The 27,936-nt window shown below is 49.8% G+C and overlaps 2 protein-coding genes across 6 annotated transcripts; one reads left to right on the top strand and one right to left on the bottom strand.

Annotated features, from left to right (window-relative positions):
* Positions 1-2,863: 2,863 nt before the first annotated feature.
* On the bottom strand, positions 2,864-26,002 carry LOC122367994 (kelch-like protein 20). Its single transcript, XM_043341572.1, has 10 exons — positions 25,912-26,002; positions 10,636-10,708; positions 8,573-8,756; positions 8,198-8,312; positions 7,630-7,935; positions 6,597-6,738; positions 6,173-6,297; positions 5,572-5,782; positions 5,001-5,466; positions 2,864-4,617 (listed from the first exon to the last, which is right to left on the bottom strand). The coding sequence occupies exons 2-10, from the start codon at positions 10,697-10,699 to the stop codon at positions 4,365-4,367; spliced, it is 1,866 nt and encodes a 621-aa protein (XP_043197507.1). The 5' UTR covers positions 10,700-10,708; positions 25,912-26,002; the 3' UTR covers positions 2,864-4,364.
* Positions 16,041-26,948, top strand: LOC122367995 (protein adenylyltransferase SelO-like). 5 transcript variants are annotated; one of them, XM_043341576.1, is made up of 6 exons: positions 16,123-16,139; positions 17,176-17,264; positions 20,106-20,123; positions 20,561-20,945; positions 23,999-24,129; positions 25,325-26,948. In XM_043341576.1, exons 4-6 carry the CDS (start codon positions 20,599-20,601, stop codon positions 26,401-26,403), a joined length of 1,557 nt encoding a protein of 518 aa, XP_043197511.1. In that variant the 5' UTR covers positions 16,123-16,139; positions 17,176-17,264; positions 20,106-20,123; positions 20,561-20,598; the 3' UTR covers positions 26,404-26,948. The 5 variants fall into 5 exon arrangements, with proteins under 5 accessions (XP_043197509.1, XP_043197513.1, XP_043197511.1 ...); XM_043341574.1 differs by lacking the exons at positions 16,123-16,139; positions 17,176-17,264; positions 20,106-20,123 and adding an exon at positions 16,041-16,079; XM_043341578.1 differs by lacking the exons at positions 17,176-17,264; positions 20,106-20,123 and having other exon boundaries at positions 16,094-16,231.
* Positions 26,949-27,936: the final 988 nt, after the last annotated feature.

The raw sequence follows: 27,936 nt of genomic DNA on the forward strand, positions 1-27,936 counted from the left end.
GAACACACAACGTTTGAGCTAATTAGAAGGTGATCTCGCTGATAAGCAGGTTGTCGAAGGAGCTCAATAGGGTGTTCTACACGACAGTAAAGAAGAAGTCGGAGAGGATGGCATTCAGGGAGATGGCGGAGCTGGAGAGGATGGTGGCCCAGTTCAGGGTGGAGTCCTTCAAGGACGTGGACCCCGCTGAGATGATAGGGTTCGGCATGAAGGACTCGCATGTGTACAGGCAAATGTTCATGGAGGCCACAAAGACCCTCAGCGCCGAGGCCAGAACGTGGATCGTGATACTGGCGACGGCAGTGAAGAACAAGGAGCGCATCGTCATGGAACTTAACACGAGGTTCCTGGACAAGCCCTGGAGGACAGCGGTCCTCAACTTCTATATGAACAGCACGGTGACCAAGCTGAGCGACAACGTGGGCCCGATCAGGCTCCTGCCCGTGGTAAACATCCCGGGCTGCGTGCCGCCGATCACCGCTCTGGCCTCGAAGAGCATCAAGCCCGTCCCCGACAGGACCTATGACAACTTCGTCAGCAACCTCTGGGTGGCCCAGCTCCATGTCGACGAGGCCGTGATGGCGGACCAGAAGGCCTACGAGACCCCCTTCTGGGAAACCCAGGTGACCAAGGGCGGTAGGAACTACAACCCGGGGTTCCACGTGGGCTTCTGGGAGAACAAGTCGAAGGACAGGTACCCGCTCCTGAACTGGGACATGACGAAGTACTTGCCAGAGCAGGAGGGGCCCTACAGCAAGGCTCAGATCACCACCTGGCTGCAGGACTCGGGGGAAGTGTAGACGGCGAGGGCCCAGGACCTCACCCTCGCCGTGGGCCCCTAGGAGGTCTAGATGATGAAGATGGCCAAGGAGGAGATCAAGATCTAGGTTATGGAGCTGGTGGCGCAGATGCCAGCCTCAAAGCAGAGGACATAGACAGCGACGACGACAGCCTTCCCGCCGATGAGGCCCCAGTCGAGGACAGCGAGTCCAAAGACGAGGAGGAGGACCTCGCCGAAGACAGAGAGGTTGCGGCCCTGACCTCCAAGATGGGGAGCGGGGTCGAGATGTCCACCTCCACGCCCGCCGGGGCCGAGGCGGTTGACGCCATGAGGGCGCGGGGAACGCCATGAGGGCGCGGGGAACGCCATGAGGGCGCCGTCCATGAGGGCGCGGGGGAACGCCATGAGGGCGCGGGGAACGCCATGAGGGCGCTGGGGACGCCATGAGGGCGCGGGGAACGCCATGAGGGCGCGGGGAACGCCATGAGGGCGCGGGGAACGCCATGAGGGCGCAGGGAACGCCATGAGGGCGCAGGGAACGCCATGAGGGCGCGGGGAACGCCATGAGGGCGAGGGGGAACGCCATGAGGGCGCGGGGAACGCCATGAGGGCGCTGGGGACGCCATGAGGGCGCGGGGGAACGCCATGAGGGCGCTGGGGACGCCATGAGGGCGCGGGGAACGCCATGAGGGCGCTGGGGACGCCATGAGGGCGCGGGGAACGCCATGAGGGCGCGGGGAACGCCATGAGGGCGCGGGGAACGCCATGAGGGCGCGGGGAACGCCATGAGGGCGCGGGGAACGCCATGAGGGCGCGGGGGACGCCATGAGGGCGCGGGGAACGCCATGAGGGCGCGGGGAACGCCATGAGGGCGCGGGGAACCGGCTTGAGTTCCGGGGCCGACCAGGTAACATTAAATACCACGCGTGCGGAACACGTGAGTGCTGCCAACCGACACTGGCCATGTCGTTGGCAGCCACGTAGCCATCGGCGCGCATTAGTCATTTCAAGTAGGATCTTGTTCGACAATGTCATGGCTTTAAACTTAAACATTTAGTATGCTTACATTTAACGAGCTTCTGTACACCACTGGGGAAGTTAGGAAAATAGGGAGGGATCAGACTGGAAATCTGACATTTTATCTGTATGCAAGGGACGTGAATGAGCGCATGGGTGAAGGATGATCGTGTGGAAGCATGAATGTGTTATATACAGTGGGAGTTATCCGCCTCCGTGCAGTTGCCGTGATGTCAAGTGTTTTCGGATATCACACCTTAACCCTCGCCCGTAAACGGCGATCTGCCACCTTCGCCCATGCAGGGGGGGGGGGGGGTTGGTGCGACCCCCCCCCCTTGGCGTTTGAAAACGGAGCGTCGTAGAGCTTAGCGGAAAAGACCAACGGATTGCTCTCGCCGAGATCTCGCGATTGGTGGTATATTTTTTGGTCCTAGGTCAACAGTTGACCTACTTTTGACCGGTCAAAGGTCAAATTTTTCGGGAAAATAGACTTTTTCAACTTTCCGTGGCGATTGCGGCAAAACGGTGGGAGATATCGACTTAAAACCTTCACTATCGTGTTCCTTGATCAATTCTCTATCGTTTGGTATGTATTTCGTTTCCCTAGCTCTAAACATGGCGCGTTGGGAGCGCCGGAAGTCGGCAAGGTCACAGTCGGCGGCAGAAATTCGAAAAATCAAAATTTAAATTTTTGAAATCTGATTGTATTTTTGGATTTGGGAGGTCCATTTGCTCCCTATAGAAGCTAATATTGCTGCATATTCCCATCGAGGTGACAAGAATTAGCAAAATAGTGGTTCGGGCGCTTTTCAAAAATAGTACCGGACGCTGTTCCTCTTGTGACGTCATAGCTCCGTGACCTGACCTGACCCGGTCAAGTTTCTTATACCATATGATAGCCAATACTTGCCCCAACATGCATGGGAAGTTTCATCACGATCCATCAACCGATGTCCGTACCACCGGCAGGAAACCTCGGGCGTTGGCACTCAGTTTGTGAAAATCCGGCCGGAGGCTGTTCCCTTTGTGACGTCATAACTCCGTGACCTGACATGACCCGGTCAATTTTTTTTTTTATCAAAAGATGCGCAAGGTTTGCCCCATAAGGTACCCAAAATTTGGCGGCGCTGCGCGCCGCCGTTTTTGCACTATTTCCGAAAAACCTCAGGGGGGGGGGGGGTTGCACCAACCCCCCCCCCCTACATGGGCGAGGGTTAAAATATGTTTAATGGGGGTCCCAACCGAGTTGAGAGAGAGCCTCGGGCAGTCAACCTGAGTAAATTATCCTCTTTGAATGCCCATAACCCAATGACCCATCACCGTACAGTGTAGCAGCCTATGTGCCCCAGTGACTGACCAGCCTCGCAAATCTCAACAAATAAAATATCTTGCAGCCGAGCCCCGCTACACAGACTCATGGGAAATCCACACAGAGGACCTCCGGCACGAAGGCGGAGGGCCGCGCAGGCACCACTCCGGGGAACCCTGCCGTCGACGGAGGAGAGGAGGAATATTATGATGTACTCAGCAAATACGGCACGAAAGAGACTCAGCCCAAGAGAGACTCAGGCGATCGAGGAGCGGGCGCAACCCATCCGGCCGACCACTATCAACACCACTAGGCATTATCAGTAACGTCCCCGTGCGTGGGAGACGGACACGGGTGCACACGGCATACGTACACTTCAGTTAGGAGAAAGTCGTGGAGAGTGTGAGGTAAGGTGAGGTGAGGTGAGGTGAGATGAGGTGAGGTGAGGTGAGGTGAGGTGAGGTGAGGTGAGGGATGTTGCAGAGCGGTGAGTGGTGATAAATGTCTGAGAGCGCGTACGTCATGTGTGGGTGGATATGGTAGCGAGATGTGTTTCTCTCCGTTCTGATTTAACTGTTCGACCATGTTTATTAATTCAATACTTATTCGTCTCTTCGTACCTTCCCCTTTCATATTACTTATCCGTGTTCTGAGTTCCCTCCTTTTATAATAAATGCCATCCTTGGTAACATCTTCTTTGGACCGGACAAAGTGAGCGAGGAGAGAGCGGAGCGGTATCCGAAGGCCGAAAGCACAAGGCACACAAATGGAGGAGAAAGAGAGAAAACTTTCTCATACTTGTATGCATGTGTCCGTTTCCATCATGACATTTCGATATTCATCGTCTGTGAGTATACCGTGGAGTATACTAATACTTTTTCGTCTCCTTTAATCTTTCCTTTTTAATAACTGCCCGTATTGGTGCTTATTTCTTCAGACCGGCTTCACAGAGCGAGGAAGGCGGAGCCGGATCAGAATGAGGTGAAAAGCGCATGACACATGACGGAGGAGGAAAAAAAACTATAGAAGTCTATGATCCATGGTGTTATCCCATTTTAAGGAAAAAAAGACTTTTAAGCTACAAACGGCCTGGGGAAGGGTTATCAATAAAAAAGGCCCCATCTCACATACTGGGGTGAAAGCCACCCAAAACTCTCTCCTTAGAAACATCTGTCTCCCAGCACCCGTTGGTCATGATCCCCACCCACATCACCTTTCAATCGGTGTGTGACGTCACCTCTCCCTCGGCGTGTGACGTCAGACGTCGCTGCCGCGGGTGACGGGCACGCGGACGGTGGCGGCGGCCAGTGCCCAGCGCGCGATGTGCAGGCTCAGCTCCGAGTGCCAGCGGTCCGTGCGCGGGTTGTACTTGTGCACGGTGCGCCGGTAGTCGCAGCCGCTGAACCCGCCCACGCAGTAGATGCGGTTGTCGCACACGGTGGCCGCCAGCTGGCCCAGGGTCTCCGGCATGGCGCCGAGCCCGTGCCATTGGTTCTCCAGCGGACTGAACCTGGGGATGCGCAGAGGGGAGGGTTGTCATTGCGACCAGCGGAACAGAGAAGAGATGCATAGTTGCACACATGACTTCCTATTACACTTGCATTCAAAGTTAATAGAAAGGAAAACTTAAGACTAATCAAATATAGACATTAGACATTATAATATAGAAGCACTGTAACAGACTGAGTACTAAGTGGAGTTATGGAAATCGGCGAGAACGGGCCCTACAGGACATCGTGCCTCTTGCCCCGATAACACGAAGATGAAGATGAAGATGAAGATGAAGCACCTATCAATAATGAAAAACTATTTAAACATATAACAAACGAATCCTCAAAGCATCCTCCTCCCACAGCCTTCCCCCCCCCCCCGACTCCCGGCTCATTTCCTCACCTTCTGACCGTCTTCAGCCACTGCCGGCCGCTGTGGCCTCCGATTAGGTACAGCTGATCACCGACCACAGCGCAGGCCGCGTACGCGCGTGGCGACCCGCACGGCGGGGCCACCGTCCAACGGTCATTATCCGGATCATACCGACAGACGGCGCTTAGGTACGCGCCGCCCGCGTCAATCCCTCCGACGGCGTACACATGACCTCTCAGCACAGCCGCGCAGTGGTGGCTGCGAGCTACTGGCATGGAGGCACGCTCTCGCCAGGCGCGCTGCTCAGAGCAGTAGGTCCAGACGCGCGAGGTGACCGTGCCGTCCAGGCTGCCGCCGAGGAGCAGGAGCTGACCGCCTGCCACGCAGGCGGCGGCGCCGTGCAGACGGCCCGGCAGGTCCGGCAGACGCGAGAACTGGTTGTCACGGACCGAGTATCGCTCACAGGAGGTGAGCGAGGTCAGGTCACGGAGACCGCCTGTGGGACGGAGGTCAGGTCAGAGAGGCGGTCTAGAGAGGGAAGTCACATACAAAATTCCCTGCTACGTCTCCTATATCCCCCCAGTCCCCTCTCCTTTCTTACCGATCACGTAGATGGAATCATCATCGGCGGCGGCGGCGGCGAACGAGCGCATCTCCTCGAGCCGAGCCATGGGCTCTGTGTCGATCACATCTCCGGAGACAGCGCTCACCGCCCGCGGCACGGAGTACTTCCACGAGTCGTAGCCGCGCGCCAGACACTCGACACCCGACGAGAACCCGGCGCACGTGGCGCCGCCGATAGCCAGCACCACCTGCGGGGGGACGGGAGGGGAGCTGTTGTTTGTTTATTGGGGCTTTAGGGCGCGCCGACTACAAGGTCATTCATCCAGACAGAAGGAGAGCGAGTGGGAATTTAAGAAACAGTTGCACTACAGAGAGTAAATAGTACATTCTTTGCATGTTGCAGTTTTATTATTGTAATATCAAAACAGATAAGCGGATCACAAAAAAGAGCAGAGTTAAAACTGTCACGATGATCTGGTTTTACCGATAAGCGACCCTAATCAACGAAAAAAAAAACTATGCACTAAGAGACAAGAGGTTTAGGTTGTAACTTCAACTATCATTATAACTGCGAATACCTTCCCAATTCTGACAGTCATATATCCTTCCTCCGACTATCAGAACAGCGGAGTGCTCACCTCAAGACTGTCGGTACACCGTTGTACGGGTGCCGTGGGTAGAACGTCGCCCCCTCCCTCCGTGGGAGAGTCGTCCCGTACACTGGGCGGCTCCGGCTGGCGCGACTCGAGGAAGCTGCGAACCTCTGTCAGGGAGATAGCGGGAACGCCAACATTTAACGTCGGGAGAAAGAAGGGCATGGGTATGAAGTGTGGTGTAGCTAATCAGCATGACGAAAAGACAGGCAAAACAGGAAGGTTGAGGAGAAATATTTCCATATAACTTCTGCAGTAGACCTAGAACACAAAATGTCCGTACTCATAGACCCCTTTAAACAGGGTCTATGTTTAAAGGGGTCTATGCCGTACTAGATTTGTAAAGCACTGAAGCACAGGTCAAAACACACTGATCTCGGCTAAGCCTTCCCCACTGACCCGGCCTCACCTGGGTCCTGGAGGCATTCGTGTATCTCGGTAGCCGTCCTCAGTTTGAAGGGATCCAGCTGTGTGACACTGAGGCACCGCAGCAGCCGGCGGAAGGCGGGCTGCCGGCCGGCGGCGTCCGCCTCCGTCCAGCGACATAGCGCCTGACCGGGAACACGAACATCAACAATAACAACGACCGCGGTATTTTGAGCACGCTGATCTGACAGCTAGGAATGTGGCCAAAATACGCTGCCAGATGAATGGACAGTTTTATAATGGTTGTTTCAGGGGTGGATTTTTAATTTGTTATATCATTAAGAGGCAAATTACTTATGAGTGGAAATATGTAAAAAAGTAGGTCAGAATTTTGGCATTAAATCAGGACTCGTCTTTTTTATTAGCCTCGTACGCACTACATGTACCAAGTCGTCCAACACGGAACGTCCAGTTGTTTAATGTGCCGTTTGCTCGAGTCTCGACGGTAAAGACAGGAACTTTTACAAGGCTGGCGGCCCAGGCAAATGATTTTATCGCCAGGAATCCTCAGGTGGATTTCACGTCGGGTACCTTTATCTCTTTTAAATCATTTGTCGTGGTCCACTGCAGGAACATGCCTTTGAGAACCGTGTCTTAGATATTTTAAAGTTTATTTGTACTTTTCCTATTCTTATTGTTTTTTTTTCTTTTAATTTAATTTTATTCTTACTGTGTACTTTTATATTATATCCTATTATTTAATGGATCTCTTTCATGGATCTCTGTATTTTTAAGTGTCATCTAATTGCGAATGAGTGCTTAGTGTTTACCTTGTGTGTGTATTTTATGTTGTGGTATGACTTCGCCTGTTAATGGGCCATGAGCCTGTTGGCGATTTATTTGAATAAATAAATAAATAAATAAATAAATAAATAAATAAGGAACGGAATTGCAATAAAAATCAGCATAACTGCGAATTCCAGGCCATAACAGGGCTTTTGAGGTATGCCTGCACTTCCTGTAAAAAAATGGCTCCAGTCCACAGCATTCACGCTCCTCTCCCAAAGTGAACGTACATATAGAATCTGATCTTCTTTGGCGTTTACATAGCTGGCGGTCAGCAGGTCCGCCATCTCCCGCTCAGAGAGCACCAGGAAGTCGGGGTCCCTCGCCGCCACCGAGAAACAGTCACAGATGAGCCTCAGCGCGCGCCGCTCCAGGTCGGCGGCCCGATGGAGACGCGCCAGCCGCCACACGGTCACTGCGGTGGCGGTGTCGGCGGCGGCGGCGTCCCCGAGGTATTGCAGACAGTGGTGGCGCAGCGCGGAGAGCTGCAGGTGCTCGGTGGCGTCCAGCACGGCGGCTACAGAGTCGCCGGAGAGCTGCCCGGGGAGGGGGGGGGGAGGGGGGGGGGTCAGGGAGGAGGAGAGGTATTTGTAGATAGTTGCTATTAGCAGTAATCTTGGCTATTAGTATTGGAGCGCTGCCAGTTAGAAAGCTGACTACGAAGTATGAATAGAGTGCCAGCCAGAGCTGCCCACTCGTGTCGCTATAACGACGTACTGTTCATCAGATACGCGCCAATCCCAGGTTACAATATGCCTAAGACAAGCCAGAGCAACTCTGCATGTTGGCTGAACTCACCTCAATGTAGCCTGTGTACATGTATTTGAGAACGGAGTCAAATACATCACTTTCAAATCCGTTTAGCTGTATCTCTGCTTCTTCCTTCTCTATGTAGTCACTTGTGAACATGGTTCTGAAAGAAAAAAAAAACACCGATCAAATGCTGACACAAGACATCATCTTCGCCGAAATGAAGCCTGCAAAAAGAATCTCGAAATGGAGATCGATGATTCTGAGTTCTCCTCTCAGCTGCCCAAGTCTTATACCTGATCTACGGCAGTTACCGATCCCTCTTGCAGCAGCTAACGGACCCCTCTTTCCCCCCATCTCCTAGGAGCTGAACATTGAATCACAACGATGAAACACCAATGTTCTCCGCACACCACCCCTCACCTAAAGTACGGCGAGCTGGCGGCCAGCAGTGCGCGGTGAGCGCGCCACCGTCGCTCCTGCACGCGCACGGTGACGTCACAGAGCAGCTCGTCCTGCCACAGCCGGTGCAGCATGTCCATAGTGATGGAGGCGTGGCTGAGGTCGTGCAGGGGCACGTGGCCGCCGGGACGCTCCGGCAGCACCACTGTACGGCGGAGACGAGGGGTGAATAGTAAGTCAGTGATATCGATATAGCTGAATAAGGGGGTCACGAAAAAGACAACGCCAGGACAGGTAAGATGTCGGCCTGGCCAATAATAGCGTTACAAAAATAAAAGTCGATCTTTTTCCTTTCTGGCACGCCATGTCCGATTTCTAGCACAAAAGTTGATATTTATCGAAAATGATGTTCCCTCCCCGAGCATGACAACAGGCCCTTCAGCATGTAATGGGCGGGTCTGGGTTTGCCCAGGTAACACCAGCCCCGGCACCCCACCGGTGCCGGCTCCCCTGGCTCAGGTCGGCATTCCCTCCCCTGTTTTGATGAGTCCGGTCCGGCCGACTCCTCAATTTCGCCGCCCGTGGTTGAAAGGGAAAATGGCAGCCGATATGATAAGTGGGTGCTGGGCTGGTGAGCGTTACGAATTTGCGAGAGTCGGAATGTTGTTTTGCTGAGTTCGGCCAGGACTTCTTACGGGAGTCGGCCGGTTGTCTGGGAGGGGCAGGCGGTTATTTTTGGACGCCCACCCCACTCTCCTGTAGCGTCGCGTCTCAGCGGGTGCGGGCACCGCAAGAATAGATTTGCGCACCGCCTGCGAGCCTTGTGAGGCCCACGGGCGGCCACGGAGCCAGCTTACAACTGTCCTGAGAAATATGACCAGCCAGTCTGAGGATTCAGTAGCCCTTTCACCTACTGCATCCAGTCGGCCAGACGAGATTATGAAAAAGGACTGGGACTGGGACTGGGTGCGGCCATGTCGATCACGCGACACGCAGCCCGCGAAATTATTGCTTTCAGAGCCGACCTCGACTCAGCGGTCGGCCATTTAGCAGAAAAGGTTAAAGCACACCTTGATGTGTTTTAGTTTTTACCAGGGATGCGGAGCCGGAGCCGGAGCCGGAGACGGAGCCGCCGGAGTCGGCATATTTTGCCCGGAGCCGGAGCCGGAGCCGTGAAACAATATAGCCCGGAGCCGGAGCCGGAGCCGGAGCCGTCAAAAAAAGGGTGACTCCGGCTCCTTTTCTTAATAGGAAACATAGATAACAGTAGAACAGGAAACAATTATTCACCTAGTTCGGTTTTTAGTTCGGTTCGGTACAAGGCGTAAAACAATGTGGTATTCAAAATAGCCTTGTTATACAAATACAGAAGCAACGTGTACCAATCCCATTGCCTTTTTTCTTCCACCCGTATTTAATTGATCGCATAGGGGATGTACTGGGTAGAAGCCGGAGCCGGAGCCGCCGGAGCCGGATCATTTTACTCGGAGCCGGAGCCGGAGCCGCCATGACACTTCACCCGTAGCCGGAGCCGATTTTTTCTCCGGAGCCGGAGCCGTCTGAAATTTCCACGGCTCCGCATCCCAGGTTTTTACTGACTCGACATAAGCGCTTGGCCCCCTTTTCCAGCACTTCCCAGCTTCCAGGGATGCCAGGTGCCTTGCCTCGGTCACTGGCTGGATCTTTCAGACGTGAAATGAGCCCAAATTTGAAGACATCCAGGTTCTTTTTCTCAGATTCAGCTTCAATTATTCATTCATTCATTCATTCATTCATTCATTCATTCATTCATTCATTCATTCATTCATTCATTCATTCATTCATTCATTAAGACCAACCAATATGCATTCATTTAATCAATATTAAATTAACCAATTCAATTCAGTTAAAAAGTACATTCAGTTCTTCATTTATTGATCCATTTATCCTAGCCTCTATCCAATCATTTGTTATGCTTATCATAATCTATGTTTACCATGCAATCAAAAATAAGCCCATACATACACAATGAAAAATGTTTATATGATAAGTAAATGACTTCAAAGCTTGTTTGAAACACTTGCTTTTTACTATTTAACACTCACCAGTTGATGGGGAAATGGGCTCATCATCAGCAGTTTTAGCAACTTCACACTGGCCACACAGCATGGTGAAATACTGAAACAAAAAGGAAACTGAGGGCCAATCCAAGGGTCAATCACATTTAATCACATCAGGTGAGTTGAACAGGAGAGCAATCAGACATGTAGTCTAGAATCTAGATAGATATTTTGACCTACTGGAAAGGGGTTGGTCATAAGCAAGGCATAAGGCTTAAGGCTATACATTTATACAAGCTTATAACACCCTGTAAAAAGCAAGAACTACAGGAATTATCCAAATAAGGTCAGAAAAGGAAAGAAGAAATCCTTACAAGCTTGAAAAGTGACACAACACATTGATAGAAATTGATACAGTATTTTCCAAAAAAACATTTATAAGTAGGTAACACTCAACCACCCCCTGAGCCAGACAAGGTTAGGTGAGGTTAGATTAGGTTCGGTAAGGTTTTGACTTTTCTGCTTATATTTTACCAACCTGTTCTTTTAAGGGTAGGTGGTCATATTGGCAATTTCCTTGGATAAAATATGGCGTGTGAGAATAACTGGTGTGATTTTAGAGACAAAATTCATTAACTTTGTAGCATTTTATCAGGGCGTTTTGACGCCCCACGAAACTTTGCCCTCTAAGATTAGGATAGGAGTGGGCAGTTTTATTGCTATTTAAGAGCTTAATATTTGTACACTAATTTAAGTGATTTAAGTTTTTGGGTAATGACAAAACTGCAAAAAGGTGATTTTATGATTTGATGATAGGTAATGAATGATAGAATTTTATCATTCCATTGATTCATTAAGATGACTTGATCAGAGCTTATATCAGAAAGAGAGCATACATAGCAATTTTCTAAGCATCCACAAGACATTATTAAGGTATGTTTTAACATTTGAGAAATGAAATCACAATAATTGCATTTTCCCATGCTCCCTTTACAGTACTCGTGTTGGGCTCCGTTTGCAGCCAAGCGACAAGATAATAGACGCGTTTACATAGGGTTTGTTGCAAGCTTATATCTCCGTCCGTGATGTTGCAAAAGATGCCAATGGTGCTTAACAATTTACAAAAATATTTGAAGACCACTGCAACGAGATTATCGCCAAATTAACGAGCTAGAGCCTCGTCAAATATGCTATGTAATTTGTAAACCGGGTTAATATCTTGCATACTTATAGGGAGTCAGAGTGTTAATTCCTTGGGATCAATTCCTCATCTTTATTCCTCAGCCTCTAACAAGAAAATAGCAAAATTGAAAGATTATAGTAAAGATTACACTCCCAGTTCCTTCAGGGCGGTGTTTCACGGGACGCTGCTACCAAGATACCTATAAGAAACAGTGCTGCCAGATGGGGAATGCTGTAATCCTCCAGATCAGTTACAAAAATCCTCCAGATTCCTCCAAATCCTATTGGTAGATATAGCAAGGCGGTCTTGGACGCTGCGGGGGGCTCTACCCCCCCCAAAAAAAAAATTCACCAAATTCTAAAAACCATCGGATTTCGAATCCTTTCGCACTGCTGTGCAGTTTAAAAGATACTTTTTCTTATAAAAGTTGTTTAGTTTTCGTTTTATCCTTCAAAAAGAAACGATCATTTTCGTCGATTTCGGGCGCTGCAGGGGAACCGGGGGCATTTGCCCCAAATGTCCCCCTTAGATCCGCCAGTAGTTTGGTACCCTCGTAGATATAGCTACAGACTGAGACATTCTGCAGTCTCACGGTGATAAAGGACGTGATATATCCTAACGGGTATAGTGACGCTGGGCAGGAAAATGCCTTTTTAGTCTTGAATGTGTTATATTTTTCCATGAAATTGAATATAATCATCGGGCGACAAATCCTCCAGATTTTCCTCCAGATTCAAAAATCCTCCAAAAGCGAAATTTGTCCGCAAATAGAGTTCAAAATCCTCCAGATTTGCGGAAATCCTCCAAATCTGGCAGCACTGATAAGAAACCTATAAGGCTGCTACCACGCTGCCTGCGCGAGCTGACGTCACACTTGTGGTAGTGTTGGAGCAATGGGCCTGTTGATGTTTCCATGGAAACCCAATTTGACACGTGTAAAAGCAGCGTGCTGCTATGGGTTTGTTCCCGTCGCTCCTCTAACCTCCTCCAAGCTCCTCTAACCTCCTCTCGTTTCAAAAAATCGTTCCCGTCGCTCCTCCAAGCTCCTCCAAGCTCATCTTGATTTCACATTTCACCACCACTATTTGCCTCCTCCCTCATCCCAAACGAAAGTTGTTTTTTTGGAGGAGGCTCTTGCGTAGACATATTTGGCGCACGTAATACAAATGTAAATTGTTTATAAATGAGATTTGAGGGAAGTGGAAATGATTTTAGTGATTGATGACGATTGGATATCTTTAAATAGTAATGTTTGATATTAACCTAAGGTTATTTTATTAGAAAGCGATTATTATCTCTTGATTTATGTTTGCGCGCCATAAATCGCCGACCGTTACAGCCCGCAAACAGCTGATTTCCTCGCTAAAATGTTCCCGTGGCTCCTCTGAAACGGCTCTCCTCCAAGCTCATCCAACCTCATCCGAGATTTTTTGGGAGGAGCGACGGGAACAGACCCTATCACCGGTGAAACAGGGCCCAGATTACCCGATTACCAATTGAAAAGCACGGGATTGAAAATCCCTTTGAAAAGGAAATCACTTTATACCTAGGCAATTACAGGTAAAAGTGGAAGCATATGGTAGCTCAAAAGATATACAAATAAGCCGCAGCTGTTTCGTTTGAAAGCTAGGGCAGCTTCACACGGCATCAAAATTAGGAGGATTGAAGAACCCTCTGCAGGAAAGATGTGCTCTAAAACACAAAAACCGAAAGACAGATCATCTGAGAGAGCTGTATCAAAACTCAATTAATCTTCATCAGCTTGATAAATCATTTTTTCAAGTGAGCTTGAAATTCGAGCAAAATATAAGGCTCCTGAAAAATTGGTCATGTGGATAATCATTTTACAGATCACTACATGTGACCCTTACTTTAACTTTTTGGTATAGGCCAATTCAATCTCAATCTATGTCTTGAATTCGATATTGATATTCAATTATCAAATAGGGACATTATTTGTGTGATTGCAGGGGTGTCGTTTTCCGAAAATGATTGGTAGGGCCCAAAGGCGGCGAAGACCATACATGACGGGGGGTACCAAAAGGGGTAGTCATAAAGCAGGCGTCACACTTCCGTGTTAACGGCCGGAGGTCCGGTGACGGGCTGTGGCCTTGAGACGGCCGCCGGTTTATTACGTCACAAACGTACTATCGATGCAGAGTTTTCTATCGATGTGAGAGCTTTGATTTACGGAGCGGGGAGATGAAAATGACCAGCGCACAGCGGACGCAGGGAGAGGAAAGGATAAAAAACTTGGTCACAGCAGCGGACTCGCTTCGAATCCGAAGGTCACCGGTTCGAATCCCACCATGCCGAACTTTTTTGGGTGTGTGCGTGTCAGAGATCCTGGGTTCGAATCCCACCACGGCGTTACCTAAGCGGCCACTTTATCGTAGGTACTTTTTTAGTTTTATAGGATTGGGATCGGCAGTGCTGAGGGTGCTAGAGCTTACTGACTCGACTCCAATGCCGAGGTCCCGGGTTCGAATCCCACCATGGCGTTGCCTCAGCGGCCACTTTATCGTACTTTTTAAGTTTAAGAGGGCTGGGATCGGCAGTGCTGAGGAAGGTGCTAGAGCTCACTGACTCGACTCCAATGCAGAGGTCCTGGGTTCGAGTCCCACCACGGCGTTACCGAAGCGGCCACTTTATCGTACTTCTTTAGTTTTATAGGATTGGGATCGGCAGTGCTGAGGGTGCTAGAGCTCACTGACTCGACTCCAATGCAGAGGTCCTGGGTTCGAATCACGCCATGGCGTTGGCTCAGCAGCTGACTTTAGCGTACTCTTTCTAGTTTTACGGGGTTTGGATAGGCAGTGCGAAGGGTGCTAGAGCTCACTAATTCGACTCCAATGCAGAGGTCCTGGGTTCGAAATGAGAGACAGTTGACCAACTCTCTACCTATGGTGGGATTAAAACCCGAGACCTCTGCATTTGAGTTGATTCAGCGAGCTCTAGCACCCTTCGCACTGCCTATCCAAACCCCGTAAAACTAGAAAAAGTACGCGGAATTCAGCTGCTGAGCCAACGCCGTGGCGGGATTTGAACCTGGGACCTCTGCATTCGAGCTGAGTCAGTCAACTTTAGCACTCTTAGCACTGTTGATCCCAGCTCTCTAGAACTAAAAAGTACGATAAAATCGGTCTTTGAGTCAATGCCATGGTGGGATTCGAGCCAAGGACCTCTACATTGGAGTTAAATCAGTGAGCTTTAGCACCCTCAGCACTGCGGAACCCTCTAAAACTAGAAAAGTACGATACAGTCGGCCGCTGAGTTAATGCAATGGTGGGATTCGAACCCAGGACCTCTGCATTGGAGTCGAATTAAGCTCTAGCACCCTCAGCACTGCCGATCCCAACCCTCTAAAACTAAAAAAAGTACGATAAAGTGGCCGCTTAAAGGGACCCTCCCACCTTCAAAAAAGTTTATGAATTGGCATGAAAGTGATGTCACGCGGTTCAGAAAGAGCGAAAACGAATATCTACCAAATTTCACCGAAAAATATTCACTGGTTTTCAAGATATTAGACTTTTACTTTTGTTTACTTTTTTTGGATCTCCGCTGTTTCTAGCGACTTTATTTTAGAAGTGCGGCGTTTGCGGCAGATGTTGCGCGCAAATAGCATATACCACCGCGTGCTACAAAACGTTTTAGTCAAACATTTAAAAATCGTTAGATATTTGCGCTGACGTCACACATTCAGAGGGGTATTCCTAAGCATTAGCCCCTCTGAATCAAAATGCTGCAATTTTGAAATTCAATATTTCCGATTTAAGGCATTTCTCGATGTTGTGAGTGCCGAAACCGGTAATTGTGAGCCAGGGACCCCATTTTGGCTATCTCAACTCAAATCTAATGTTAAGGTGGGAGGGTCCCTTTAAGTAACGCCGTGGTGGGACTCGAACCCAGGACCTCTGCATTGGAGTCGAGTCAGTGAGCTCTAGCACCCTCAGCACTGCCGATCCCAACCCTCTAAAACTTAAAAAGTACGATAAAGTGGCCGCTGAGGCAACGCCATGGTGGGATTCGAACCCGGGACCTTCGGATTCGAAGCGAGTCCGCTGCTGTGACCAAGTTTTTTTATCCTTTCCTCTCCCTTCGTCCGCTGTGCGCTGGTCATTTTCATCTCCCCGCTCCGTAAATCAAAGCTCTCACATCGATAGAAAACTCTGCATCGATAGTACGTTTGTGACGTAATAAACCGGCGGCCGTCTCAACTTCAAGGCCACAGCCCGTCACCGGACCTCCGGCCGTTAACACGGAAGTGTGACGCAGTGTGACGCCTGCTTTATGACTACCCCAAAAGGTAGGGTACCCCAAAATCTGCCTTTCTCATCGGATTTCGGCCACTTATCTTTCCACTTTGGTCACTGACAAGACAAACTAAAATCTAAAAATGAAAAAATCGTATAAATCTACGCCCTCACCGGACCCAATGCACAAAACGTGCACTTGCAGGTATAAAGGCACATGGAGCCAGCGGAATACACGCCATTCTGAGAGGCCCAGGCCGACCAGGCCGACTAAAAGAGATGATTGTGCTGAAAGGGCCCAGGTTGGGCCCAGGGAAGACTTTGAAGGCCTGCACAATGAGTGAAGGGCTCGACAACTAACGAAATCTCGAAACATTACGATAGTCGGAAAGATCTGCTTGCTAAAATAGAAGGATGGTATCCACCAAGGACTTGAGCTCATGACACGACACCTCATTTCCAGTTTCATGTGCTTACCGTGGTTAGAAACTCAGATGTTGGTATATGCGCTTAATTGCTTATTATTTTGTTTTCCTTTTTTGTCAAGTGATAACTGACAAAATATTGGTAGGGCTCAGGGAACATTGGTAGGGCCCAAAGAAACATTGGTAGGGCTCGGGCCCTACCAGGCCTATACAAAACGACACCCCTGTGTGATTGATTTGTTATTACATGTGTACACGTGGGATGATATTGTGCATTGTGAATGTATTGTTTTTTAAATATTGAATTTGATATGCAGTACCTATATCCTCCCCAATGACTGTGTATTGATATGTGGCATTGGCATGTGCCATTGGTACCTATGTCACAGCAGCACTTGAATCTGATAGATCATATTCATCACATTGATAGGAAATTAAACATTTATGTGTAAAAGTTTGCTTAACATGTTTTACAGTAGTTCATAGTTTACTTTATACTGGCAACAACCAGCCCCGCCCTGTGGCAAACGAGTAGCCTCGGCTCCCTGCCAGGGCTCCAGTGGATCTACTTTTATTTTGAAGATTGGCCAGGCTAATGTTAACTCCCTTACCAGGAAGGTGCCATTCGTTCAGGAATTCCTTGTCGATCATGGACTTCACCTTCTTGCTATTACTGAGTCTCATCTGCTGCATTCAATGCCTGACAGTTTTATTACCATTCCAGGTTACCACATTGTCCGGAACGATACACCAGGAAGATTCCCCAAACATGGCGTGTGCCTCTACATCCACAGCTCAGTGAAGTTTGATGAAGTAAATAAGCCATATCAGAATGTGCTAGCGGTCCGCCTTCCTGACTTTAACCTGCATGTTGCAGTGGTATATCGGCCACCATCCTCCTCCTTGGAGGACACAGCACACATATATGACTTTCTGCTGGCCTTCTGTGGTGACAGGGAAGTCCTTCTGGGGGACTTCAACTTACCTACGCTGTCCTGGGAGAGTTCTTGTCCGATATCTCACGCTTCCTCTTTTGACAGGCAAGGCTACGAAGTATTCATGTCTCTGGGGCTTACCCAGTGGGTTATCGAGCCCACTTTCCCACGTTCGGGCAATATACTGGATCTTGTCCTGTCCACAGATGCAGACAGAGTTGGATCTGTTCAGGTACCCCCTCCCTTACCCGGGTGCGACCACTGCCCGATACTATGCACTTATGTGTTTGACCTTGAGACGTCTCCTTCGCAGATCGCCCCTGCTAAGTACCGGAAGTGGCAGAAAGGCAAATACAACATCCTATCGCGTGCCTTATACGAGGTTGACTGGGATGCAGAGTTTACAGCGCTTGACATCGGTGGCGCGTATACCCGTTTCGTGAATGTCCTGATGCCCCTTGTTGATGAATGTGTTCCCCTTGCCCCACAGCAGATCTCAAACAGGCTGCCATGGAAAACTAACCCTCCTCGACCTCACAGGTTAAGGAACAGTAAAAAGGAAGCTTGGGCAAAGTATAAGTCTGTCCGCCACCGCCTTGGCAAAAGCTCTGTCGCAGCAGAGGTAGCCTTGAGAGACTTTTTCAAGGCAAACAAGCAGCTAAGATCATTTGCTACTGAGTCTCAAGTCAACTACGAGCTTGAACTACTTAATGATCTTAAGACACAGCCCAAACGTTTTCATGCTTACCTTCGCAGGAAGAAAGTTGGTTGTCCCGGAGTCGGCCCGCTACAGTTACCTGACGGGAGTCTCTCAGACGACCCAGAGTTGATGGCTGAAGCTTTCGTCACTGCATTTGCCAGTGTTTTCACACCCGCCCTGCACAGCCCTTCCCTTCGTCGCGGCCCAACTGATCACCAGTCTGTATCCAGCCAGATGCCTCCACTCTACGTCAGTGCCCAGGACGTGCTCTCCTCCCTGCAGTGCCTGGATGCTTTCTCTGCGGCGGGAGCGGACGACATCCACCCCTGCCTACTAAAAAGGTGTGCCTCAGCTTTAACTTACCCATTATTACTCCTCTTCCGTCAGTCGCTGAGGGAAGGCCGCTTGCCTGTCCAGTGGAAATCGTCGGTAGTTGTGCCAATTTTCAAAAAAGGCTCAAGGTACCAAGCCCTTAATTATCGCCCTATTAGCCTGACCTCAGTAACATGCAAGTGTCTAGAGCGAATAATTGCCCGTCACCTGACAGACTACCTCGAGAGCAACAATATCTTGTCTGACCACCAATTCGGGTTTCGTGCAGGTCGCTCAACCATGGACCAACTACTGCTGGTTTACGATGACGTTTCCAGACACATTGACAGGGGCGACACCGTTGACGTCATCATGTTTCACTTCTCCAAGGCCTTCGACGTAGTATCTCACCCTATTCTGCTCACCAAATTACATTTGCTAGGGATCAATACCCCCCTCATCCGCTGGATCGAGGACTTTCTTGTTGGTCGCCGCATGTCAGTCCAGGTAAAGGGAAAGACAAGCAGCCAGCGCAACGTCTCGAGTGGCGTACCCCAGGGTTCTGTCCTCGGACCAATTCTTTTTCTTATTTTCGTCAACCATGTCGCAAGTAACCTCCTCTGTCAGTATAAAATATTTGCAGATGACCTGAAGATCTACATGACAATACGCCACGACAGTCCAGCTAACTACTGTCGTGATTCACAGGCTTGTCAGAAGGACATAACGATGCTACAACGCACGGCAGAGTCCTGGTGTCTCTACTTAAATCTGAAAAAATGTGTGGTCATCCGCTTTCAAAGAAGGTCCCATGTCCTACCTCCCCCGTCCTATCACTTAGACCAAACATCGATTCAGGTCGTGAAATCCCACACTGATCTCGGGGTTCTTATTGATTCTGACCTGAAGTTTCACCAGCATGTGGCTTTGACAGTGCAAAAGGCTGCTGGCCTTACCCAAAACTTGTTAAGGTCAACTGTCTGCAGATCCCCTGATTTCATGCTCACTTTATTCAACACTCATGTAAGACCCATCATGGAATACTGCTCATGTGTATGGCACACTGCGTATATAGGGGACGTGCGCCTCCTCGAATCTGTTCAACGCCGTTGGACTAAAAAGATCTTAGGCATGGGAGAGCTTGATTATAAATCCCGGCTTAGGGCTCTGAACCAGTACTCGGTCCAGGGCAGACTTCTACGTGCCGATCTGATTCAATATTGGAAGATTTTCCACGCAAAGTGTTGTATAGATGCCACTACCATGTTCGAACTTGATCCCTCGTCTAGTACCAGAGGCCACAGGTTCAAAATCCGCCACACTCGAGCACAAACTGATGTCAGGACCAGGTCCTTCAGCAAGCGTTGTATCACCGCTTGGAACGCACTCCCTGACCAGGTCGTAGGTGAACCCGACCTGAGCAGGTTCAAGGCCATGTTGGCTGACTCGATGGGTGATGCCTTGTTCTCTTATCATATGTGATGGCTATTGCGTTGACCTGTTTCCCCTAATTTGTGTTTGCATTATTGTATACGATCTCTTATTGTATGTATCATGAAACTATAGCAAAATTCGTGTTTGTCACTATGCAGGCTCTTGTTCCCGGCTTGGCAGCACCCCTTGTGGTGTCTCCGCCGGGCGAGCCCTACGTTCGCGGGTTCCTTCCTCACGTATCCTATGCACATCCTCTATGCTGTACTCTGGAAGGCAGGGAACCCCCAACAGGTGAGTTGAACAGGTGAGTGAGTGGTCTAGATACGGAAACAAAATGTGCAGAGCTCTCGGCACTCAAACAAACCTTTAGCTTTCTTTTGACTTTGAACCAAGCTCAAGCAGTATCCACTTGTCTATTTTAGCTTTCTGAATATAACAACAATTAAACCCTCTATCAAGTGTCTCTAGTGTCTCTAGTGTCAAGTGTCTCTACCACACTTCTTACTAATGAGTATACCATGATACCAATGCCTGTTTTGCACTCACTTTGTCTCAACTGCCTTCTCTTGGCTGATTATGAATGATGGTTGATTTTGAATGGGTTGAGGGCAAGTCAAGGGATTAATATTTCCAAAAATATATGAATTTGATTTAATTATGTTTTTATGGTTTTAAGGATAAATTACAAACTTGCTATAATTAATGCCAGCATTTATGTCTATTTTCAGGAGACTGCAGACTGCAGAACGGGCTGAATAAAAACAAAATGAAAGCATTGAAGTGGGCCCAGAAGACATACCTGAAGTTCCCAATAGATCCAGTGAAGGAAAACTTTGTGAGACCTAATGTCAAGGGAGCCATATTCTCTGCTGCATCTCCCACACCACTGAAGGAGACCAGCCTTGCTTGTTTCTCCTCTGATGTTTTCAAGAACATACTGCAGCTGGATCCAGCAATGTCCAGTGATAAAACATTGATAGACATTCTGTCAGGGAACAAAGAGGTGCCAGGATCCACGCCTCTGGCCCACAGATATGGTGGACATCAGTTTGGCAACTGGGCTGGTCAGCTAGGTGATGGCAGAGCTCATCTCATTGGAGAATGCACAGACAGGTCAGTGCTTTACCACAGCTCAAATTACATCTTTATTCTCTTTTTGTTTTTGTTTTTGTTTTTTAGTTTACTTTATTTTTTTGTGGAGTGATTGCACAAAGCACATGGTTGTTTGTGTTACTATTCACACTTTTATCTCTACTCTCTACACCAGCTTTGATGCAGGTGAATATGGTCTAGGGGCAAAAGGAGCTCGAGGCATATGTGTTTATGTGTCAACAGCCATCCAGGCTGCTGTAATCTCACTTGGGAGGTACTCATCCATTGAGCACCTGTGGATCCAAATCGCACTTCAAGGTACAGATCGGTTGTTGGCCGGCTGTGTATACCGCAGTCCATCTGCGAATCCTACACAGAGTATTGAAGAAGTGGCACTACTCTTTCAAGCTGCAGCAGAAACAGGAGCATCACATCTTTTGATATCAGGGGATTTCAATATGCCGCAAATTGACTGGCACGAATGTTTCTGCTCGGCACCGGCTACACATCTTGCACACCATTTTCTTGCGATGGTGCAGGACTCGTTGCTTTTCCAGCACGTTTTGCATCCAACCAGGTATAGAGAGGGAGACACTCCGAGATGTCTTGACCTTTTATTTACCAATGAAGAGGGGATGCTGTCGGGTCTTAACTATCTCCCAGGTCTCGGCAAAAGTGACCACGTCGTGTTACGTTTCAACGTACACTGCTACACATCTCGAACGTCGTCAGACCAAGTAAGGTTAAATTTCAATCGGGCCAACTTCGACCTGTTAAACGAGAAGATCCGCAATCTGGACTGGCGATGCCTGGCTCATCTAGACATTGAAGAAGGCTTTGAATTCTTCAGAGATACCCTGTCAAGGCTGGTGGCAGCCTGCATCCCCTCAGCTCGTTGTTCCAAGTCCAGGAAGAACATCTACATGAACACGGAGGCACTGAGGATGAAGAAAAAGAAGAACCAGTTGTGGTTGAAGTACTCAATATCGCAGGATCCACTTGATTTGGCCAGGTTCAAGGCATGCAGAAATTCCCTTAGAAGCCTCACCAGGAGCTTGCGTAAAAACTTTGAATCTCAGCTGGCAGCAGATCTAAAGAAGAATCCCAGAGCCTTTTGGCGGTATACGAACTCCAGATTGAAGACGAAGCCGACTCTGGGTGACCTCCGGAACAACACTGGGACACTAGAGAGTAGAGACCACGTTAAGGCAACAATCCTGAACGACTTCTTCGGCTCCGTGTTCACGCAGGAGGAGCTCTCTGAAGTACCTGTTCTCACTGATCGCAGGCCGACACAGGATCTCACCGACATCTCGATAACTCCAGCGGCGGTACAGAGGAAGCTACTAACTCTGAATCCTGCTAGTGCACCGGGACCGGACAACATACACCCACGCGTTCTGCGGGAGACTAGCTCGGCTATCAGCGCTCCACTAGCTGCTCTCTACCGGCGGTCACTCGACACTGGCAAGTTACCACGCGCTTGGTCACTTGGCAGGATTGTGCCCATCTTTAAAAAAGGAGACAAGCAACTGCCCAGCAACTACCGACCGGTGAGCCTGACCTCGGTTGCATGTAAGGTGTTTGAGTCACTGATCCGGGATGAAGTGTATCGGCATTTGACTGACGCACAGCTTCTCTCTGGCAGCCAACATGGGTTTCGTCCTAAGCGTTCATGCAGTTCCCAGTTGATTGAGACACTGAACGACTGGAGTATTGCTCTTGAAGGTCGTCACAGTATCGATGTGATATACCTGGACTTTCAAAAGGCCTTTGACTCGGTCCCTCATCAACGATTGCTGAACAAACTCTGCTGTTACGGCGTCAGAGGTAAACTCTTGAAGTGGATCGAGTCATTTCTGTCAAATCGTTGTCAGCAAGTGGCCGTAAACGGACAACTATCTGAGTGGAAGCAGGTAGCGAGTGGCGTTCCCCAGGGTTCGGTCTTGGGTCCGCTTCTCTTCCTGCTGTTTGTGAACGACCTGCCCGACCTGGTTCGATCGTCAATAAAGCTATTTGCAGACGACACCAAGCTTTACGCTAGTGTGTCCACACTTGGCGATGCGGCGATGATTCAGGCTGACCTTGATGCTCTCGTTCATTGGTCGGAGACTTGGCAGATGCCGTTCAATGAGCACAAGTGCAAGGTCCTTCACCTAGGTCACAGGCGACTTGACAACCAGTACACTATGAGGGATGTCCTCCTTAGTGCCACCGAAGAAGAGAAGGACTTGGGTGTCCTTATCGACTCTGACCTGAAGTTCAGGAGGCATGCTTCAGCAGCTGTAAGAAAAGCCACTCAAATGTTAGCGGTGATACGACGCTCCTTCGTGCTTCTCGATCAGCAAACAGTGCCACTGTTGTACAAATGCCTAGTGAGACCTCATTTGGAGTACGACAACCTTGTATGGGGCCCGCACAACAGAGCTGACCAGAAACTCGTTGAAAGAGTTCAACGTAGAGCTACTCGGCTGGTAGCAAGTCTCCGTCAACTGCCCTACGAAGACCGACTTAGGACTCTGAAGTTGCCGTCTCTATACTACAGGCGAAGAAGAGGCGACATGATAGCGACCTACCAGATCTTCCATGGCGGCATAGATGTGGATCCAACCAGTTTATTCACGCTCGCTACCGACACTTCTACGAGAGGCCACCAGTTCAAGATCCGGAAAGTCCCAGCTTCAAGCAGAGTCAGGAGGTCAGCTTTTGCCATTCGTGTGGTAAACGACTGGAATGGGCTGCCGGCCGAGGTTGTTGGCTCTCCTTCGCTGAACGTATTCAAAGGCCGTCTGGACGCCCACTGGGCTTCGCTTCAGTATCTGGTGCCTGACACTGATTGAGTCGAGTCAAAACGGAACACATGAGTTCGATGAGAGCGGGACCTCCAGGTCTTAGTGCCTTTACAATATCCCGATCACTTTAAGGTAAGGTAAGGTAAGGTAAGGTTTTATGCTGAATTTATAATGATGTTTGGAGTTGGACAGTGTTAATGAAAATATATGTTGGCAGAGGCGTTGCCTGTTGTTTTACCATGATTGATTCTTCAATGGACATCACATTTTGCAATGTTCCAGGGCTGGAGAGAGATGGGAGTTGCAGCTGAAGGGGTCTGGCAAGACACCCTACTCGCGGTTCGCCGATGGCAGGGCAGTTGTGCGATCCTCAGTAAGGGAGTTTCTTTGCTCAGAGGCCATGCATCATCTAGGTGAGGATACAAGTGGGTTGCTTTATGCCAATAACCTTGAAAGTAGGGGAGAGTGGGGCAAAGCGGCCACCCTAACGCTTCTCACGATGTCAACACTTGATTTTTAAACTTAGAAAGATTCTTTATATACCAATGTGATCCCTATTAAGTTGCCTTTTATTTCAACTGCGTTTTATTTCCAAAGGCGTTCACATATGAAAGATATTGACAAAACTTTAAACCTATGCATATTGGCCACTTTGCCCCATACCCTGGGGCAAAGCGGCCACCGGCGTCTTCTCAAGTCCCGATATGAGAAACAAAATAGTTGCCTCGTGTACGACTAGGGTATTTGATGGTGACAAGGTTAAGCGAGGATGAATTTTTACTTTATCATCTTCCACCTGTAGGTAAACAAAGAAAGGATTTTCATGAAAATAAACATTTAATTGCATTATTTGGTAACTCATGCAACTGAAAAGTGGCCAAGATGAATGCATGACGACACATTTGAATATAAATAATGTTTTTTATCCAGATGGAAGCAACTTATGGCCAATTGGGGGGTGGCCACTTTGCCCCGGCCACTTTGCCCCGCGCATACCGTCCGAGACAAAAATATTCCAGCTTAGCTATTAGTGGGATAACAAACATTAAAATTGGTAGAATACATGTACGATAACCATGCAACGCATGGACAAGAACGCTTATAAGTATTCCAAACGGTTATGGAATAACATAACATTTAAAAATTGTAAACATAGTTGGTAACCTGGCAAGAAATGCTTTTCCGTGTTTCACAGAACAATGGTGATGGGCCTGAAACCCCGGTCTGGCTCATTCGAACGACCGTGAATAGAAGTATAATCGGAAATAATAAATTGGAACTGACGCCAGCTATGCAGGGCTAAAACGATGGGTGGCCGCTTTGCCCCGGGTGGCCGCTTTGCCCCACTCTCCCCTACTATCTCTTGCACCAGCTTTGTAAGTTTGTAACCCATAAATATGAAATGATAGTTTTGTAAATGACTACTATTATAACTAAATTTTCTAAGAATCGTAATCAGTTCAATGTTTTGAAGCTCATTTCTCATCAAACTTTTGCTCAATTTCTATAACAAATTTTACATTCATATTCAACTCACAGTGAAGTCTGTGTAAAATAGCCACCCTCTGACCACCACTCCCCCGACCTGCGTGTCCCTCCGCTCGGCAGGCGTTCCGACGTCTCGCGCCGGAGCTCTGGTGGTCTCAGACGACACTCTACTACGGGACCCGTTCTACGATGGTCGCCCGCGGCGGGAGCGCGCCGCCGTGCTGCTCCGCCTCGCACCCTGCTGGTTCCGTTTCGGCTCTCTGCAGATGCTGGCCGCTGACGGCGATGAAGGGAGTCTGCGCCTACTGGCTGATTTTGTTTGTGAGCGGTACTACACGGAGGCGGCGGCTAGAGAGGGTGGTCGCCGCTACAGCCGGCTCGTGGAGGACGTGGGCCGACGCACCGCGCGTCTCATCGCCGCCTGGGAGAGCGTCGGCTTCACCCACGGCGTGATGAATACGGACAACATGAGCCTGCTGGGACTGACGATCGACTACGGGCCGTTCGGGTTCCTCGACCGGTACGACCCCAACTTTATATCCAACTCGTCTGACTCGTACGGAGTGTACCGGTTCGCCCACCAGGCTCGCGTCGGTCAGTGGAACCTGTGCCGACTCTGGGAGGCGCTCATGCCCGTCATACCAGAGGAGGAGCATGGCCACATAGAGCGCGTGCTGCAGATTTACGTGCAAGAATATGAGACTCACCGTGGTGAACTGCTGTCTCGGAAGCTGGGCCTCAACCGGAGCACGTCTGCGGTGAAGTTGGCCGACCGTCTCTTGGAGCTGATGTTGGCGGCTCGGGCTGACTTCACGATGACGTTCCGTCAGCTGGGTGACGTGTCTCTGGAGGCGCTCAAGGCCGGCCGTGTGGAGGGCCTCTGGGCTCTCCCGTCTCTGACCGCCGCCGACGGCTGGTCGGACTGGCTGACAGACCTGCGGGCAGAGATGGACCGTCAGGGGCTGTCCGACGCCCAGCGAAGGGCCACCGCTGCCGGCGCCAACCCGCGGTACATCCTCCGCAACTGGCTGGCACACGAGGCGGCCGAGGCGGCGGAGCGGGGCGAGTTCGAGCCTCTCCGTCAGCTACACACGGTCCTCAGCAGACCGTTCACAGAACAGCCGGCAGCCGAGGAGGCGGGGTACGCCAAACCGCCGCCCGACTGGGCCTGCACGCTCCGGGTCAGCTGCTCCAGCTAGCTGCGAGTCGTCTGAGGGCCTGCACTTACGGTGAGGAATCTTCGAAACTTCCCTGGCCAGTGTTGGTTGGAAGACAGACGGGGAAGGGCTGGGGTTGTTGCTCTGTTATTTTGTGCTATGAGATCGTACCGCATTACAAGTGCGGGAATGTTATACAATGAAGATGATGGAAGGCTCGTATATAGGATATTTTAGGATGTTTGTACGGTATAATGCAAAGCGTCGAAGCCCGTGCGCTTATGTATCGTGATTTACTGAGTCCTATGGGCGCGTTTTTGTCGATAAGTGTAGAATTCGTATAAATTTAGCGTTGTTGCAGCAGCTACTTTCGTTCCTGTAATGCAGGGGCGGGCAAACTTTTGGGAGCGCGGGCCGGGTGTTGCATTTGTGAGCAACTGGGGGGGGGGGGGGCCTGAGTGCTAAGCTCGCCAGAGCTTCGTTTGTTAATGACTAAAATGGATGCTATGTTGCTATGGCGCGACTGACCAACGACGGGCAATGACTGGCTCATGACAGAGACAAATACCTATAGTTACACTTACAAACGAATGACTTTTGAGTTTTGACCCATGACAACCGTACTAAAAATCAAGTCTGCTTAGGTAAAATGCACACACACACTAGGAATCATAGGTCTCGCGGGCCGGATTGCAATGCTGGCTGCCTATCCAGGCCACGGGCCGGACGCCGGAGCTTGGCGGGCCGCATCCGGCCCGCGGGCCGGACTTTGCCCACCCCTGCTGTAATGTGACAAAATCAAAGGTGCCCTATAATCGATCGTGCCCGAAGTCTCGTCTCATTTAAAGGTTCGCTAATTCGTCGTAGGGTATAAGGATATTTTGCATCCATAACAGCAATGTTCGGTTCATTTGGAGCATTGCCGAGCTTATGTTCAACATAACGTCCCTCAAATGTGCAGAAATGGTGGTTTTAAGGAGTAAGGCATACACGTTTACTGCAGCTCCGTTTATGCCCAGTCACCGTGCAATATATTTTGTAAGAAGTACGAATTGCAGATATAATATATACAAAACCATAAAACTTTTACTTTTCGGGCTGAATTGGAAATATAGGGCACTGCATTTAATCTCGTTTCCTGACACATGCAACAACACAGGCTACAAACTGCCGTCCCCTCGTACTCACATAATGTTCGTCTGTCGCAATCGTTCAAATTTTCAGGCCATCGGGATCACACATGTTGCTCAGGTGCTTTCATGAATTCCATTCTCCGTCACCGGTCACTTCTTGTCTATCACGATGAACGCCCATTCTGACTGTTTGCCTCCCAGGCCAACCCGGCCCAGTCAGGTCGACAGTCCCTCCCCCCCCCCCCCCCCCACGGCCGACGACTCGCCTCTCTGCAGACGCTCCTACCTGGCCGGTCCCTTCTCCACGACTGCCACGTCACGGGCTGGGCCGCCTTTCCACTGCCGTCGTAAGTCGTAAACATGTGGTCAATGCCCTCTCGGTGCGGCGCAACCTCCTTCTTGCGTCCCGACCCACGGGCCGGGACCGTTCCGCCCGTGAGGG

The sequence above is a fragment of the Amphibalanus amphitrite genome, unplaced genomic scaffold (genome assembly GCF_019059575.1).
Source record: "Amphibalanus amphitrite isolate SeventyFive unplaced genomic scaffold, NRLGWU_Aamphi_draft 000913F_arrow, whole genome shotgun sequence".
In the NCBI taxonomy this organism is placed as follows: domain Eukaryota; kingdom Metazoa; phylum Arthropoda; class Thecostraca; order Balanomorpha; family Balanidae; genus Amphibalanus; species Amphibalanus amphitrite.

What these genes read in the sequence shown, in the direction of transcription:
- LOC122367994 (XM_043341572.1), bottom strand. Translation starts at nt 10,699, where the DNA reads ATGCTGTGTGGCCAGTGTGAAGTTGCTAAAACTGCTGATGATGAGCCC. An exon ending in GCCCATTTCCCCATCAACTG is followed by an intron (nt 8,757 to 10,635) that starts GTGAGTGTTAAA and finishes TCCGCCGTACAG; the next exon opens with TGGTGCTGCCGGAGCGTCCC. An exon ending in CGAATGCCTCCAGGACCCAG is followed by an intron (nt 6,298 to 6,596) that starts GTGAGGCCGGGT and finishes TCTCCCTGACAG; the next exon opens with AGGTTCGCAGCTTCCTCGAG.
- LOC122367995 (XM_043341577.1), top strand. Translation starts at nt 19,946, where the DNA reads ATGTATCATGAAACTATAGCAAAATTCGTGTTTGTCACTATGCAGGCT. An exon ending in AGGCAGGGAACCCCCAACAG is followed by an intron (nt 20,124 to 20,560) that starts GTGAGTTGAACA and finishes GTCTATTTTCAG; the next exon opens with GAGACTGCAGACTGCAGAAC. An exon ending in ATTGGAGAATGCACAGACAG is followed by an intron (nt 20,946 to 23,998) that starts GTCAGTGCTTTA and finishes GCAATGTTCCAG; the next exon opens with GGCTGGAGAGAGATGGGAGT.